We start from the raw sequence: 16,951 nt of genomic DNA, 5'->3' as shown, positions 1-16,951 counted from the left end.
AATTAGATAAATCTCTTCAAATTCACCCATTCTCGAGATAATAAATTTATTCCAACTCAAACGTCCTCACTGTATACCTAAAAAGAGTTTTCTAAAGTAATGTTTTTTTGGGATCACAGCACCTTAATCTACAAAGGATGTTACTGATCAGACATTAGTACATTATATGTATACGCTCTGAGCTTCGCTGGTGTCGCTCCTAGCGGATTACTAATGCAACTTTCACCGGTAATTTTTAAATTTATTAGTTAATTGTTATCGCTTAATATTTACAACTCAAAAAAGTAATTAAACTGTAATCGATTTTTTAAAGATTTTGCTAATCATTTTAACGTTCTATTAATGAAATATTAATTTCTTACTTCGGATACTTTCACAATTATCGTGTAGATGGCGCTTAGATTAATTTATAATTACATATTACGAAATATTAAAAAAAAACTTAAGTTCAGTACTTAAAACGTTAGTATATTTAAGGTAAAAATATACACCACAGCTTTGACCACCTAATATTATTTCCTATTAATGTTTTTAATTTCAATGTGTTAAATTAATCACTTTGACATTTATGTCAAATTTCCGGTAAAAGCTTACAGACTTGTCACTACTGGCGCTCGCGAATTCTTAATTATCCCCTCTACCTACGAGCTCATAGCGTATACGATTTAATGTTTTATTAATTTTTATTTATTTATTTATATTTTTTAAATATATGGACAAACATTGTAGGAATATACCGAACAATTAATAAATTGTAATATTTTGTATTTTTCCTAAATAGGTGATTTAAAATTCATGTTCAATTAAGTTAACTCATTGTGAACATAAATGATTAGTAAAACCTGGTATTATTTTGAATTAATGATGTTTGTAATGTCATAAATTAATATCTCAAAATATGTCAATCTTGCAATTTTAAACTTTAAGATCCAAAATTTTAATGATAGTTGATGGCTTTTTCCTATTTTCCAATTCTCCATTTTGTCTACCTCTAGGTAAGTACCACTTATACCAATGAAGTCATTGCTTTTGCCAACAAAATATTGTTTTTACTAAAAATCTCATTGAAATAATTAAACATGCTTTCACATCATCATCATTATTATCGTCAGTAGCTTGTAATATGAAGGATTATGGTAAGTATTGTTAAACATATTCATATCCATTTTATGAGATGTATACTTACTTCTATTTGGTTGTTTTTTAAGTTTTAAATGTGTCCTCACTCTGCTAGTAATTTTATTTCTCATTTTTATATTTCTGCATTTTTTCCAATCGAATATTCAAATTATTATATATTTTTCTTAAGGTCGTCTCTCTGTTTTGCACCAGTATAATTTCATTCCACTGTTCTAAATATTCTAATTGTTTTGTTTTAAGATCACCAAATTAATGTACATATTTATCAAATGCATTCTGCGTAAATTCTGGATTGAGACAGGGAGCTCCGCTGTCCCCGTTGTTGTTTAACCCAGCCTTAGAATATGTCATGCAAAAAATTGATCCAAAAATCAAATCAGACATCTGCTCGAGGAGCAAAAAATCGTACTCGCTTTTGCCGATGACGTAGATGAGGTAGCACAATCAACATTAGAAGTTACGTACATTTTCTCAAGATTTTAAGAAGTTGCATTAAATATCGTTCTAAAAATAAATGAAAACAAAATAACATATATGGTCGTTTGCAATTAGCAATGACAACAACATCGAACGAGAAGATGAAACGCGAGTATTGACGGGAAACAGATTTTTCTCTGCAATCCAACATCTAATGAAGTCAAAACTTCTCTCACAATGTGCAAAAATCCAGATACAAAACCATAATACGACTAGCAGTCGTGTATGGAAGCTAAACATGGACGCAAACAAAAAAAGATAGGGACAAGGTCAACAAAAAGAGGACAACAAAAGAAGACAGGGACTTCTTCTACCCAGGGATACTAACGTAAAATCCTTCTAGTGATAAATATGGCCCTTGCAGAGAGAGCGTGACAAACGAATGGAGGCGCAGGCACAACAAGTTAGATTCTTTCTTCGGAAAGGAAAATCTAAGACATAATAAAGGCCAATAGACTGAGATGGACAGGGCCAAACGACAATCGTCTAAACAAAGTGTTTTGAGAAAGACGAGATGGCAGAAGGTCTATAGGAAGGCCCAAAAGAAGTGGGGAAAGATGCAGTCAGAGATGATCTGGAGAAAATGGGAATGAGACAATGGGAAATAGTGGCACAGTACTGACAAACATGAAAGGCAATAGTAAACGCGGTAAAGACTCACGAAAAGTTGAAACGCCATTAACGATGATGATGAAATGTACATATCCTCCGAAATCAATAGGATGCCACGTACACACACATACATATACTCTGGGTTAATTAGCAAAATACAAGGAAAAGTTATTTACCAGCAATTTTATTGCTGGAATCGAATCTTATTATTGTATGTATTAATAATATAGATATGCAAAGTCCGCAGATAGTGTGCTACTTTTTTTATAAACAAAATGCGCCCGAAAATCGTGTTTTTTTCAATTTTTGCTCTATAACTCCAAAGATTTTAACTTTAGACCAAAAACACTCAAATAAAAATTCACCGCAATTAAATTCTGCATGGAGACGTGTTTTTTCCGATTTACTTCGACGAAAACTTTCCCCGAAAAAAGCAGGTTTTTCCAACAAAATCTTTAATTTTCAACTAAACTTTTAGATAAGTAGTTGTTAATTAATAATTAAATAACTTGGTAACATAAAAGCCCTTTCCATATATATTATAATTCCAGAAGTCTATGGAAATTGAATGAACAGTTTAGCAACAATTAAAATGTTAATTAAAAATTTTCGGCCGCTATAATAACGACAATAATTATGATGCATAAGAATAACTATAATTGTTTCATAAAAAGACACTATACCTATCTAATGTACTTTACAGAATTGAAATTGGACTATTTAAGCGGCCTCGGGAATATTTTAAAATTATAAACAATTTTTTGGTTTATAAACAAATATGATATCTCGGGAAATATTAAACTAAGTTAAACAGTGGAAACGGTATTAGAAAGACAGCGGCAGGACGCTTCTTTTAAAAGAAAAAACGTTTAATTATGACTAGTGGTTCCTGAGATACAACCGGTCAAATTTGACCAGAATTTACGGCAAAGATATAAAAAATAGGATCATAATTTTTAAACCATCGCCTTTTCATTTTTGTCCTCTTTCTCCACACCAATTTTCATATCTTTAAAATCCTCATAACATATATTATTATAATAAAAACTATCGATAATACATGTGAAAATTGCCAAAAATAGCAAAATTCCAATCAAAAATTAGATTGGAGAAAATGTAACCCTCAAAGTTCAAAATCGGTATACGTTAACAAAATGCATTTTCTTGGCTTCCCATGGAGCAATTTCCTTCATTCTTTTTTTGTTTCCTAATAACTCGAGTAGAGCCATCGAACTAACGCATTATTAAATGTCAAACTTTCTTTTGTTTTGTTATAATAGATTAATTTATTTATAAGAACAGAAAATTACATATTTTTTCCAGTTGTAGGCTTTTTTTTTAGATAAACTTACTACAAGTGTACCTTTTAAAGTTAAAAACATAAATGTTCTCATTTGAAAGCTGTATAATTATTTAAACAATTTTTATTTAAACAAATTAAAATATTGTGTTATATTAAATAAATTAATTTATTATAACAAAACAAAAGCAAGTTTGACATTTAATAATGCGTTAGTTCGATGGCTCTACTCGAGTTACTTAGGAACAAAAAAAGAATGAAGGAAATTGCTCTATGGGGAGCCGAGAAAATGCATTTTTTTTAACGTATACCGATTTTGAACTTTGAGGGTTACATTTTCTCCAACCTAATTTTTGATTGGAATTTTGCTATTTTTGGCAATTTTCACACGTATTATCGATAGTTTTTATTATAATAATATATGTTATGAGAATTTTAAAGATATGAAAATTGGTGTGGAGAAAGAGGACAAAAATAAAAAGGTGATGGTTTGAAAATTATGATCCTATTGTTTATATCTTTGCCGTAAATTTAGATCAACTTTGACCGGTTGTATCTCAGGAACCAGTCGTCATAACTAAACGTTTTCTTCTTTTAAAAGAAGCGTCCTGCCGCTGTATTTCGAATACCGTTTTCACAATTTAATTTAGTTTAATATTTCCCGAGATATTCTATTTGTTTATAAGCCAAAAAATTGTTTATAATTTTAAAATATTCCTGATGCCGCTTAAATATTCCGATTTCAATTCTGTAAAGTACATTAGATAGGTATAGTGTCTTTTTATGAAAAAATCATAGTTACTCTTATGCATCACAATTATTGTCGTTATTATAGCGAGCGTAAATTTTTAATTAACATTTCAATTGTTGCTAAACTGTTCATTCAATTTCCATCGGCTTCTACAATTGTAATACATACGGAAAGGGATTTTACGTTACCAAGTTATTTAATTATTGATTAACAACTACTTGTCTAAAAGTTTAGTTGAAAATTAAAGATTTTGTTGGAAAAACCCGCTTTTTCCGGGGAAAGTTTTCGTAGAAGTAAATCGAAAAAGACACGTCTCTATGCAGAATTTAATTGCGGTAAATTTTTATTTGGGTGTTTTTGGTCTAAAGTTAAAATCTTTGGAGTTATAGAGCAAAAATTGAAAAAAACACGAATTTCGGGCGCCATTTTGTTTATAAAAAAAGTAGCACACTATCTGTGGACTTTGCCTATCTATATTATTAATATATACAATCATAAGATTCGATTCCAGTAATAAAATTGCTGGTAAATAACTTTTTCCAAAAATGGCCTATTCTCCGATAATCAGCCCAGACTAATAATCCTTTATATATTTCACTGTTTTCTTTATTCGATGCCTCTTATTTTGTTACCTTCATTCTGCTCCTCTTTCATTTGTTTCCAGTATTTTAAGGCTAATTTCTTCTTTTTTGTCCATTATAGCTGTTTCCATATCTGGACCTCGAAGGTAAACTACACTATGTCATTTTAAGCAACTTTTCAGTAGAGCAGTCTGAATATTTTAAAAATCATATATATCCCATAATTAGGTATCTTTCGGTCTGAAAGACAATGTGATCATATGTTATTATGGTAGGGGAGCCCAAGCGGGGATTTTTGCAGTTACTCGAGCGCGTCAGATTATCATATGGGGAGAAACCTGGTACCCTGCATATGTACCTCTACCATATATTGGCTCTTAACACAGGGGAGTTCGAATATTCTAGCATATATAAAATATTGAAATTAAAACTCAGTTATTATAGCCTTAGGCTTTCTTAACATTTTCTTTTATTGATTAATTTGCTTATGTTAAAAAATAAAATATTTATGGGCTTTAACAACTAGCCATGTTTTTCATCGATAAATCCTCATAGTAGGGGAGGAAAGTATGCTAAATTTGCAGTTACTCGAGCGTTATGGGGACCTATTGGATTGTGAATGATATGTGCTAAAACTAGAAAAAGGTTAAGTTAAGTTTTCCATATATTGGGGGACTTTTCATTTTTTAATTTATTTTCCATTTGAAACAATCCTTTTTTCCGATTATAGCGCCATTTATCCATAATTTTAAAAAATGTTGCGAATAAAAGTTGCTTATTTTTACGTCAAGAATCCAAATCTTCAATAAAAATTGGAGGCTCCTATTTAAGATTTTAAAGTAACTCTCCACCCCACCTCCGTGGGGAGACGTGTTTGGTGCCATTCGATAGATTTTTGAAAAATATTGAATACGTGTATTTTGCAGTTTTACGACCTGATAAATCATTTGCGTTCATTTCGTTGGGTGACGTGTTTAGTATTATTCGATAGATTTTTGAAAAATATTGAACACCCATTTTTTAGTTTTTCGAACTGACGTTTATTTCGTGAAATATTCGCTTTTTTTTGTGAAACTTTGTGACTCACCCATTTTCTTACGTCCCGCTCAAATCGTCAAATTTTTGAAATATACACTATTTTGCATGTACTTAACTTACCTTATCTTAATCTGACGATTTCGAGTTTTTCTAAGAATAGATTTTTTTCTCGGTCCCCCTTAATGAATTCCGCGGTGTTAAGAACCAATATATGGTATAGGTACATTTACAGGGTACAAGGTTTCCCCCCATGTGATAATCTGACGCACTCGAGTAACTGAAAAAATCCCCGCTTGGGCTCCCCTACCATCATTATTGCTTAGTTTAATAAACAAGCCTGAAGTAATTCAATAGATGTGTATTAAATAAATAAATTAATAAGCGATGTAAGCGATGTCACAATGACGACCTCCCGTGGATTTCAGCTGAACTAGCTGAACATCAGATCGAAAAACTGCAAAATACACGTATTCAATATTTTTGAAAAATCTACCGAATGGCACCAAACCAAACACGTCCTTGCACGGAGGTGGGGTGGGGGATTTAATTTAAAATCTTAAATAGGAGCCCCCAATTTTTATTGCAGATTTGGATTCTTTACGTAAAAATAAGCAACTTTTATTCGACACATTTTTTCGAATTATGGATATATCGCGCTATAATCGGAAAAAACGATTGCTTCAAATGGAAAATAAATTAAAAAATGAAAAGTCCCCTACTATATGGAAAACTGAACTTAACCTTTTTCTGGATTTAGCACATAATATTCACAATCCAATAGGTCCCCATAACGCTCGAGTAACTGCAAATTTAGCATACTTTCCTCCCCTACTATGAGGATTTATTAATGAAAAACATGGCTAGTTGTTAAAGCCCATAACTTTTTTCTTTTCCAACATAAGCAAATGAATCAAAAAAGAAAATGTTATGAAAGCCTAAGGCTATAATTAAGTTTTAATTTCAATATTTTATATATGCTAGAATAGTCCACAGGGTGTTCCAAACTTTGAGAAAAAAACACAGTATTATTGTTACACCCGGTATAAAATGATATTTATCTGTCTAGCAACAATATTATTACAATGATATTCTTAAATAATAAGGCTATAACATACTAAAAGAATCACTTAAATCGGACCACTGGTTTAGGAAATAATTCGTGACATCAAACATATCCCATTTTTAAGGTGTTCGGCTAATTTTGCCGGTGCGTGTAGTTTGTACAATACAACTAATAAAACGTTAAAATATGCCCTAATTACTGTAATTAATGGTAATTTACAGTGACATAGTGCAGTTTACCTATGATAGGATTGATCTATACTTATAAAAAATTTAATGAGTTTGAAGGTATTTAAGCCCAAAAATTAGCTACTTCTCACGAAACAAATTTTTATTTTAGTTAAATATGATTACAGTAAAACCTGTGTTAACGGCCACCTGTCAATATCGGTAACCTGTACTAACGGCCATTCTCATTATTTTTAAAACCATTTCATAGAAATTTACCAGTTAATATCGGCCAAAATATTTTTGTATACACAATACTATTTTATTAATTATCGTATTTATCTAAAATGAGATTAAAAATAACCTGCATAAAAATTGGGGTCGGTGTCGGCTGTCACAAAGTGCGTAAAGCTCTATAATAATAATATGCCGTAAAATAGGAAACGTTTGTCGCTAAGAAACAAAATAAAAATATACCTAATACCTGAGAAAGTGAAAAGTATGGTTTAAATTCACCGAAAAGTATGGTGTTGTAAAATTATCAAGCTACAATATAAAAAAAATAAAAGTGAGTCGAAGAATTCTTTAAAACGCTCAACATCAGCCATTTAACAACTGATAACAATCTGAACAGATTCTGTTTTTTCCGTAGTATACAGTCTCTGGCTAAATTATTAGACGCACTATAAAAGATTTTATAAAAAATGTTATTTATGAGGTAATACCATTGTAATACTAAATAGGTTTTTTTATGTACCAAACACAAAGCATGTTGTTTGGTTGTCCATTTAATTGTCTATATTATATCACAAATAGAACATTATTATTAATGAACCAATATGTATTTATTGACTCTTAAAAAAAAAGAAATAACAACAATTAAATGTTGTCAATTTGTTGTTGTCATATTGTAGCTCAACAAAAAATTAACAAATAATAATACTTTTATTTCTGTTTCTTTTATAATCTGTTTAAATTTAGCATAATTTTTATTTTATTTAGCATAAATAACTTTTGAAATTATGTGTATAATATCACTCGAAATAGAAACACCAATTTTTAGGAGAGGATACACAATATTTGTTGATTGCTTATTACAAGGTATTAATAACCACGATTTCTATAAAAACAACAAAAATATACAGAATAAACGAGAAAATTTTGGAACATTGCATTGAGTTGAACTGCATTTAAAATAGTGGACCAATATAAAACTTCAACACACAGATATCCATACCAGGTTAATACACATTGTATAAAATATCGTTCAACTATCTGTCTTCTTTTCAGAGGGCCACAACCCATAACGCCGCCCAAAGTCAATGTTGCCAAGCGTCGTATAATAATCCGATTTGCGGATCTGTTTGAGAGTTGTAATCAGTAAAAATAATCAGATATTTGCCTATATGTTTCAGTGTAACTACCAATCTACTACAACAGACTAATAACAAAAATAAACTTATGGTTATTTGTAGTTATTTCCTTTCTTTCCTGTAAATATTTTATGGTTAAACGTTAGTATACCTTGTTTAAGAGAAATATTATCTAGAGAAACGCGATTGGCAACACTGCCCAAAGTAACCGTCTGACTGTTTAGAAAAGGAACTAGAAGAAAGAAAACTAACGAAACTTGCATGTCCGCACAACCCCAAGGATTATAACCAAACTGCCTACAAGCACAAGCCGATTGTATAACCTCTTGCTTTCTACGCATACGCGGTAAGAATGTATTAGTATAAGTTTATTGATATGTACTTAAAACATACAGGTAATTTCACCTAAAATACATCAAAATTTTAATAATTCTATAAATTAATACGTATCTAGGTAGGTACCCTTCAGTCATACCTATATAATCGTCGCAGATCTTTACAGACCTAATTATATGAAACTTCGTAAAAAGTCATGTTAATAGATTGAAATTTTTACCATTTATAAAAGCAACTTATTATTTACACGAAATATTGATTAATACTGACAACTTAATTTATAAAAATATTCATTAGTTTTAGAGAAAAACTTTTAATAGAAGGCTTTTTAAGACCTTAAAGAATAAAAACGGCCATTTTGGACATTTCGCGGGCTGTTTTGCAACAACAAATTAACGAAATTAAACTTACCGTAGCTCAAATTGTGGCTTTTTTAATTTACTACAATTTTCTAATTAAAAATTTTTCTCTAAAATGAATGAATGAATAGATATTTTTATAAAATGTTAGTTGTCAGTATTGATCAAGATTTCATGTAAATAATAAGTTGTTTTTATAAATGGTAAGGTAAAGATTTCAATTTACCTATTACATGACTTTTTACGAAGTTTCATATAATTATGTACTTATCTGCAATGATTATGACTGATTATATACAGGGTGTCCCAAAAGTAGCGGAACGGTCGAATATCTCGCGAAATAAACATCGGATCTAAAAACTGAAAAATACGTGTTCAATCATTTTCAAAAATCTATCCAATGACATTAAACACGATCCCCCACTCCACACCCTAGAAGTGGGGTGGGGGTAACTTTAAAATCTTAAAGAAACCCCCAGTTTTTATTGCAGATTTGGATTCCGTACGTAAAAGTAAGTAACTTTTATTCGAGACATTTTTCCGAATTTTGGATAGATGGCGCAAAAATCGGGAAAAAATATTTATCGTGATAACATAGGTAAATTATAGAAACGGTTTAATATCTCGAGAAATACACCTCCAAATGATAAACCAAACAATTCATATTTAATATTTTTTAATAACCTACATTTTTTAGAATTGTTGATTGATGCGCTATAAAAATACGATTTATTAGCGCCATCTACCAACAATTTTAAAAAATGTTTCGAATAAATGTTACTTATTGTTTCATGAGGAATCCAAAGCTGGAATAAAAATGGGGGTTCCTATTTTAGATTTTAGAGTTACCCCAACCCCACCTCCAGGGTGTGGAGTGGGGGTCGTGGTTGGTCTCATTCGATAAGTTTTTGAAAAATATAAAACACGTGTATTTGAGTTGTCATTTGGAAGTGTATTTCTCGAGATATTAGACCAATTTTTATATTTTACCTATGGTATCAGGATACATTGTTTTTCCAATTATAGCGCCACCTATCCACAGTTCAAAAAAAGTCTCAAATAAAAGTTAATTACTTTTATGTAAGAAATTCAAATCTGCAATAAAAACAGGGGGTTTCCATTTAACATTTTAAAGTTACCCCCACCCACCTCTAGGAGGTGGAGTGGGGGTCATGTTTACTGTCATTGGATATATTTTTGAAACTTATTCAACACGTATTTTTCAGTTTTTCGATCTTCTTCTTAACGTGCCCTATCAAGTCCCCTTGACGTTGGCGATTAACATGGCGAAACTGTCTCTGTCTCGAGCTATTCTAAATAGGTGTTCTGCTTTCTTTATTCCTGTCCACTCCCGGATATTCTTCAACCAAGAGGCCTGCTTTCTACCAATTCCTCTGCGTCCTTCGATTTTACCCATCATAATAAGTTGAAGAATATTATACCGGTCTCCCCTTACTACGTGTCCAAAATAGGCCATCTTTCTATATTTGATGTTATCAAGCAGCTCGCGGGTAGCATTTGCTCTCTTAAGGACTGCCACATTTGTCAGCATAGCCGTCCATGTTATTTTCAGAATACGTCTGTGCAGCCACATTTCCAAGGCCTCCAAACGGTTAATGGTGGATATTTTTAATGTCCATGCTTCGACACCATACAAGAGGACTGACCAAATGTAGCATTTAATCATGCGCTTTCGAAGTTGAAGTTGCAAGGTATCATTACAGAAGAATGACCTCATTTTTAAAAATGTGGTGCGGGCTATCTCGATTCTACATTTTATCTCTTTTTTACGATACAATGTTTTTCGATACAATGTTTATTTCGTCAAGTTTCGACCGTTCCGCTACTTTTGGGATACCCTATAGGTAATAGTTATTTATGTATTAACAGCGAAAAGTGATACATTATTGCTTGAGAGTATTAGTTACCACGCGACGTGTAGCGGAGCGCTTTAATTTCTCGAAAGCAATAATGTCACTTTATGCTTGTAATACATACAACATTTTTTCTACAATCATTTAATAAAATGAAACTATTTTTAAATCATTAACTTTATGAGTTTGAATATTCAATTTGTTTGTATTGTATGGATTTATGGTTGCTACGGACAACGCGCCTTTATGAGTATGAATTTTCAATTTGTTTGTATTGTATGGTGGTATGGTTCTCACTAAACTCAATAAACGTCAACTTTTCGTTGCCATTGACAAGCGAAAAAGTCTTCTTTATCAAGTGATTGTAGAAAAAATTATTAAAACTTTGATGTATTTTAGGTGAAATTATATGTTTTAAGTACATTTCCATAATACGTAGTCCATTCGTACTGCGTATGCGTAGAAAGCTAGGATCTGCAATTGGCTTGTGCTTGTAGTCGGTTCAGTTATAATCCTTGGGCTGTGCGGACATACAAAAGCAGTTTTGACAGATTAGTCAGGTTAGAGGTTAGTCTAGTTTTCGCCACAGGTGCGGCTTTCAATTTTTATACGTAATGGGCGGAGCCGTAGCAACTATTTGGGTGGAGTTAAATTTTGACTTGTTTTTGAATGAGTTCAGAATCCAGTAGCCCGATGAACTATTGTATGATGAATTATAATATAATTATTTGAAAACCTTTTGTTGGTCAACAACCTAGAGCAGAGTTGAGCCCAAATACATGTATCGTGTATGATCCGTAATTTTCTCGTCTTTTCTGTATAACTATTATTATAGAAAAAGAATAGATGAAAACAAACGGATTTATTTCTGTTAAGAAGAACAGTCATCTATGACCCGTTTGCCGCTAGGTGCTCAGTGCACTAAGTCAACATAGTGTTGTTTACCGTCAGCCTGCAGCTAGTAACTGTGAGGTAAATACACCCAAGTTTACATGACGTTTTTACCTCTTAAATTATTTGAACATAGTGTTCTATTCTTTTGGTAATTTCGTTTTCGTGGTCATTAGTACATACAAAGTATTAGTATTAGTATTAGTACAAAGTACAAAGTACCTCTAGAAAGCTCTTGGAGAGCTGAGTGAGTTAAAGGGAAAAAAACAAAACAACACCATGTCGACATAGTGTAGTTTACCTCCGAGTTCCAGATATAATTATTTGAGTATTTGTGAAAAAGTACTATCTAATATTTTATTAATTTATTTTTAGAACTATGAAATTAACGTTTAAAGTTTTAACAATTATATCCTTACTTCAATTGACCACTGCCTCACAGCATAAACAATCTTGCCACAGTCCCATATACTGCCAAGGAGACCTCCTTCATCTAGTCCAAACCGCAAAGATTTTTAACGATTCCAAAACCTTCGTAGACATGGCTATGATTCATCCTGTAAACGTAACTTTACAAAACTTTCATAATCTGATGGCCGAGAACGATGAAAGGCCTACTCGAGAAAAAATTAGAGAGTTCGTTTATCAAAATTTCAAACCAATTGGAGAATTAGAAGAATGGTATCCACGTGATTTTAAAAAAGAGCCCAAAATAATAAAAGAGATCCAGGACCCTGTGGTGAGAAAGTTTGCTCAGCATATAATTAATATTTGGCCTACTTTAACAAGGAAGGTGTCTTATCACGTGTTCGATCATCCAGAAACCCATTCACTTATACCTGTACAGTATCCTTTTATAATACCTGGAGGAAGATTCAAAGAATATTATTATTGGGACTCCTATTGGATATTAAAAGGTTTACTGTTGAGTGAAATGATGGAAACATCTAAAGGATTGATTCAAAATTTATTATCTATGGTAGAAAGGTATGTTCAATATATTTAGATTTAAACTTCTTCTTCTTGCAGTACCATCTCCTATCGGAGGTTGGCTACCATCACAGCAATTTTAACTGTGTTGGCTCTGAACAATTGTATTAAACTGCACCCGTACCACTCCCTTAAATTTCGCAACAAGGAAATCCTCCTACGTACCACATTTCTCTTTCCCGAGATTTTTCCTTGGATTATGAGCCTTAGCATGGAGTACTTTGCTTCTCTCATTACGTGGCCTAGATATTCCAGTTTTCTCGTTTGTATGATTTTTATGACTTTGCATTCCTTCCCTATCTTCAGATTTAAACTAATTAGTACCTTATTCTTCTTTTGCTTCCTTATCTGCTTCAATAATGGCTGACATACATTTTTGAAATTACCTTCCTTTGACAACGTTCTCTTGTTATTGTAGTTCCATCCGCTATCTTGTTTCTTGTTCAAAACATATGGTTTCTGTCCACACCTCTTTTAGCCTTTTTTATACACTCACGGACAAAAATATTGCATATTTTGAAATTAACGTGTGAAACAAATTTTTTGCCGCCCCCAGTATCATAGAAATAGGATTCCTTTTCCGATTCCGATGTTTTAATGTATCATATAAATCGTATAATCGGATTTTTTAATATGGGCTATATGGTGGCCAATATAATTTTTAAATTGAATCTCATCAAGGTAAGTATTCACTATTTTACGGACATGAAGACCTACGTCATGGTGCATTAACAATAATTTGTTATCCAATATGGCTGGCAAATGGCAAAATATGATCTTCTAAAATGATTTTAATGTACATATCATTGTCATAATGTACCACCACAAGTTCGGTATCTCCTTTCCAAGAAATATCACTCCATTGGCGCCACCACCAAAACATTCTGGGTTACATCTGGCATACCGTTTTACCATATTGAAGCAAGATTTACAAAATTTCGTTTACAGAAGAGTTGGCGATCAGTAGGTATATCAGTTGTAACCTCATACAGAGCGTTAGTTTTGGTGGTGGCGGTATAGTGCTACGCATGATACTATAAATAACATGATACTATAAATAACATGATACTATAAATAACAAGATAATATATTGCGCATCTCGAAGAGAAGGGAGTCGTGACGTAACTGGAGACCCAAGTTCGTAATGGTTCGTAATGACCGAATGATTTCCGATTAGTTTTAATTGCTCGCAGTTGTATAGTCCAGGCTGTATGGTCGCTTCCGTTAGGTAAATTATTCCGATTCAATTTTTTTGCACAAACTTACTAAAAAAGAGTTCCTTATAACAAATCCGCAGGGTGCCGGGAGGTGCCGCGGTCAGAAAATTGTTTAAACATTTTTTTTAAACAAATTCAAAACATAAATTTTTTCGATTCGTTCAATTTTCTTAGATTTTTGGATCATTATAATAGACCTGGATCCCGCGTATCAAAAAAAGTTGATTAATAGCAAGCTGAAAATCTGTTAATAGCTTAACGGTGTCTAGTAGGACAAACTTTAATGCACTGGAACACTGGAACAGGGGAAGTTTTATTTGTGGAACAGTTTAAAAAATTGGAACGTCAGATTACGAAAACGTCCCATGTATTTTGTCGGACAGAACATCCAATTGATTTGTTACCCTTTCATTAAACTCTCATGAAAAAATCAGACTCCTATTACTAACCAACATGATTTCTGTCATTTGACATGTTCTTCGTGCTCCACTCATTAAAATGCCCAGTTGGTGATAAACACCAGTCTGATTTTTGCATGAGGGTTTAATGAAATGGTAACAAATCAATTGGAAGTTCTGTCCGAGAAAACACATGGAACGTTTTCGTAATCTGACGTTCCAAATTTTTAAACTGTTCCACAATTAAAACTTCCCCTGTTCCAGTGTTCCCATACGTCAAAGTTTGTCCGACTAGACACCGTCAAGCTATTAACAAATTTTCAGCTTGTTATTAATCAACTTTTTTTGGTAAGCGGGATCCAGGTCTCTAAGCAAAAAAGGTCTCTTGTGATTTTTCTCTAAAATTTATAGCCCAGTAAATGAACGGGAAATTCAGCGATACCGTGTAATTTTGAGGGGCAACTCCGAATTGCATGAAAATTTGGATTTAGGTTCTACTTACCCTCCACGTCAAAGTTGAAATTGTGCCGTTGGTTGCTTTTACTTGGGGGGTGACAGTCACCCCTTCCCGGGGGTGAAAAAACCTACGTTCAAGATGAGACCGTAAATGGATAAATTGACTGATTTTAAGCCACTTTTGTTCTATAGAGTTTTTTACGTAAGTCAATACTTTTCGAGTTATTTGCCATTGAAAATGTTGATTTTTCCACAAAAAAAACTACGTTTTCAGACGGTTTTTCGCAAATAACTCAAAAAGTAAATATTTATCGAAAAAAATATTCTTAGCAAAAGTGTAGCTTATAAAAACACCAAAAAAATGGTGTATCAGTAAAGTCTATCAATCAAATAAAAACAAAGTTGTAGCTCATGAAAAATACGTTCTTATTCGTCTAATTCCAAATCGAATATTTAAAGGTGAGATCACCGAAAAATTAAGCACTTTTCGGGAAAAACCCATTTAAACTTTTTTAAAGTGTTTATAAAAAGCTTTGTTTTAATTGTTAACAAAAGTTTTAGCATTAAAAATAAGCGAGTTACGCTCAAAATAAAGTTGGCCCTCTTTTTTTGTAAAACATCATGAAAATCTCGCCGTGTTTAGCTCCCCAAATGAAATTAATCGCTACCGATTTACAAACAATTAACTTACCTATCTATTTTTTATATGATCTGTCAGTCTCACCGGTTTAAAGTGTTTATTTTTGAAAGGGTTATAATTGAGAAAGCTTGAATGGGTCACTAATCACGAGTGTATGCAAATTTTGAACAGCCATATCTTAACCAATTTTTGTCTTACAGAGAAACAAAATGAAACTAGCATATTTATAATAGCAAAACCTACATTTTTTTACTCTTTAAGATTTTTCTTATCACTAATACTTTTTAAGTTATTTTGAAAAATGAAATTTTTCAAAAATTTTTAGAAAATTTTTTTTTTACTATAAAACCAAATGTTTTCAAAAATAAGCACTTCAAACCAATCAAACTTACAGCTTACTTAACTCGCTTATTTTTGATGCTGTAAACTTTTGTAAAAAAAAACAAATAATAAGCTTTTTTTCGATACTTTAAAAATGTTAATAAGGTTTTCCCGAAAAACGCTTTTTTCTTCGGTGATTTCGCGTTAAATTATTCGATTTGGAATTAGACGAATAAGAACCTATTTTTCATGAGCTACAACTTTGCTTCTTCTCAATTTGTAGACTTTACTGGTACACAATTTTTTAAGTTTTTTTATAGGCTACACTTTTGATAAAAATATTTATTTCAATAAAATATCTACTTTTTGAGTTATTTTTTTGGAAAAACGGTCTGAAAACGTAGTTTTTTGTCGAAAAATCAACATTTTAAATCGCGAATAACTCGAAAAGTATTGACTTACGTAAAAAACTTTATAGAACAAAAGGTGCTTAAAATAAGTCAATTTATACATTTCCGGCCTTATTTTAAACGCGCGTTTTTCACCTTCCGAGAAGGGGTAAATGTCACCCCCCAAGTAAAAGCAACCAACGGCACAAATTCAACTTTAAAGTGGAGGGTAAGTAGAACATAAATCCAAATTTTCATGCAATTCGGAGTTGCCCCTGGAAATTACACTCCAAAACGGTCATTTATTGGGCTATTATTTTTGGTGAGTTATACGCGATTTAATATTTGAAAAACGCGAAAATCGCCATTTTCAAGGCTCAGTTAAAAATTATTACTATGAAATTTAGAAAGTGGCCAAATCAAAGTTTAAAGTTCACCCTACAAAATCCTGAAAAAATTTTTGTCATTATTTTATTACTAAGCTGTTATTTTTAATTATTAACAATGAGCGCTAATTGCATATAGGCGGCCGTCAATAGTGAGTGCGAAAGAGATGCACCATTCCGGCCGTCTAATGG

General features: G+C 32.1%; 1 protein-coding gene across 1 annotated transcript in view; it reads left to right on the top strand.

The window, feature by feature from the left end:
- The first annotated feature begins 866 nt into the window (after positions 1 to 866).
- LOC126882030 (trehalase-like) overlaps positions 867 to 16,951 on the top strand; it is an 86,871-nt gene continuing 70,786 nt past the window's right edge. Inside the window, exons 1-2 of the mRNA XM_050646804.1 lie at positions 867 to 995; positions 12,338 to 12,949. Coding sequence (XP_050502761.1) covers positions 12,342 to 12,949 — 608 coding nt within the window. The 5' untranslated portion in view covers positions 867 to 995; positions 12,338 to 12,341. The remainder of the gene's footprint in view (positions 996 to 12,337; positions 12,950 to 16,951) is intronic.

Source organism: Diabrotica virgifera, chromosome 3 (assembly GCF_917563875.1).
Source record: "Diabrotica virgifera virgifera chromosome 3, PGI_DIABVI_V3a".
NCBI lineage: Eukaryota > Metazoa > Arthropoda > Insecta > Coleoptera > Chrysomelidae > Diabrotica > Diabrotica virgifera.
The sequence above is the reverse complement of the archived record's forward strand: the minus strand, read 5'-3'. Positions and strand labels throughout refer to the sequence as shown.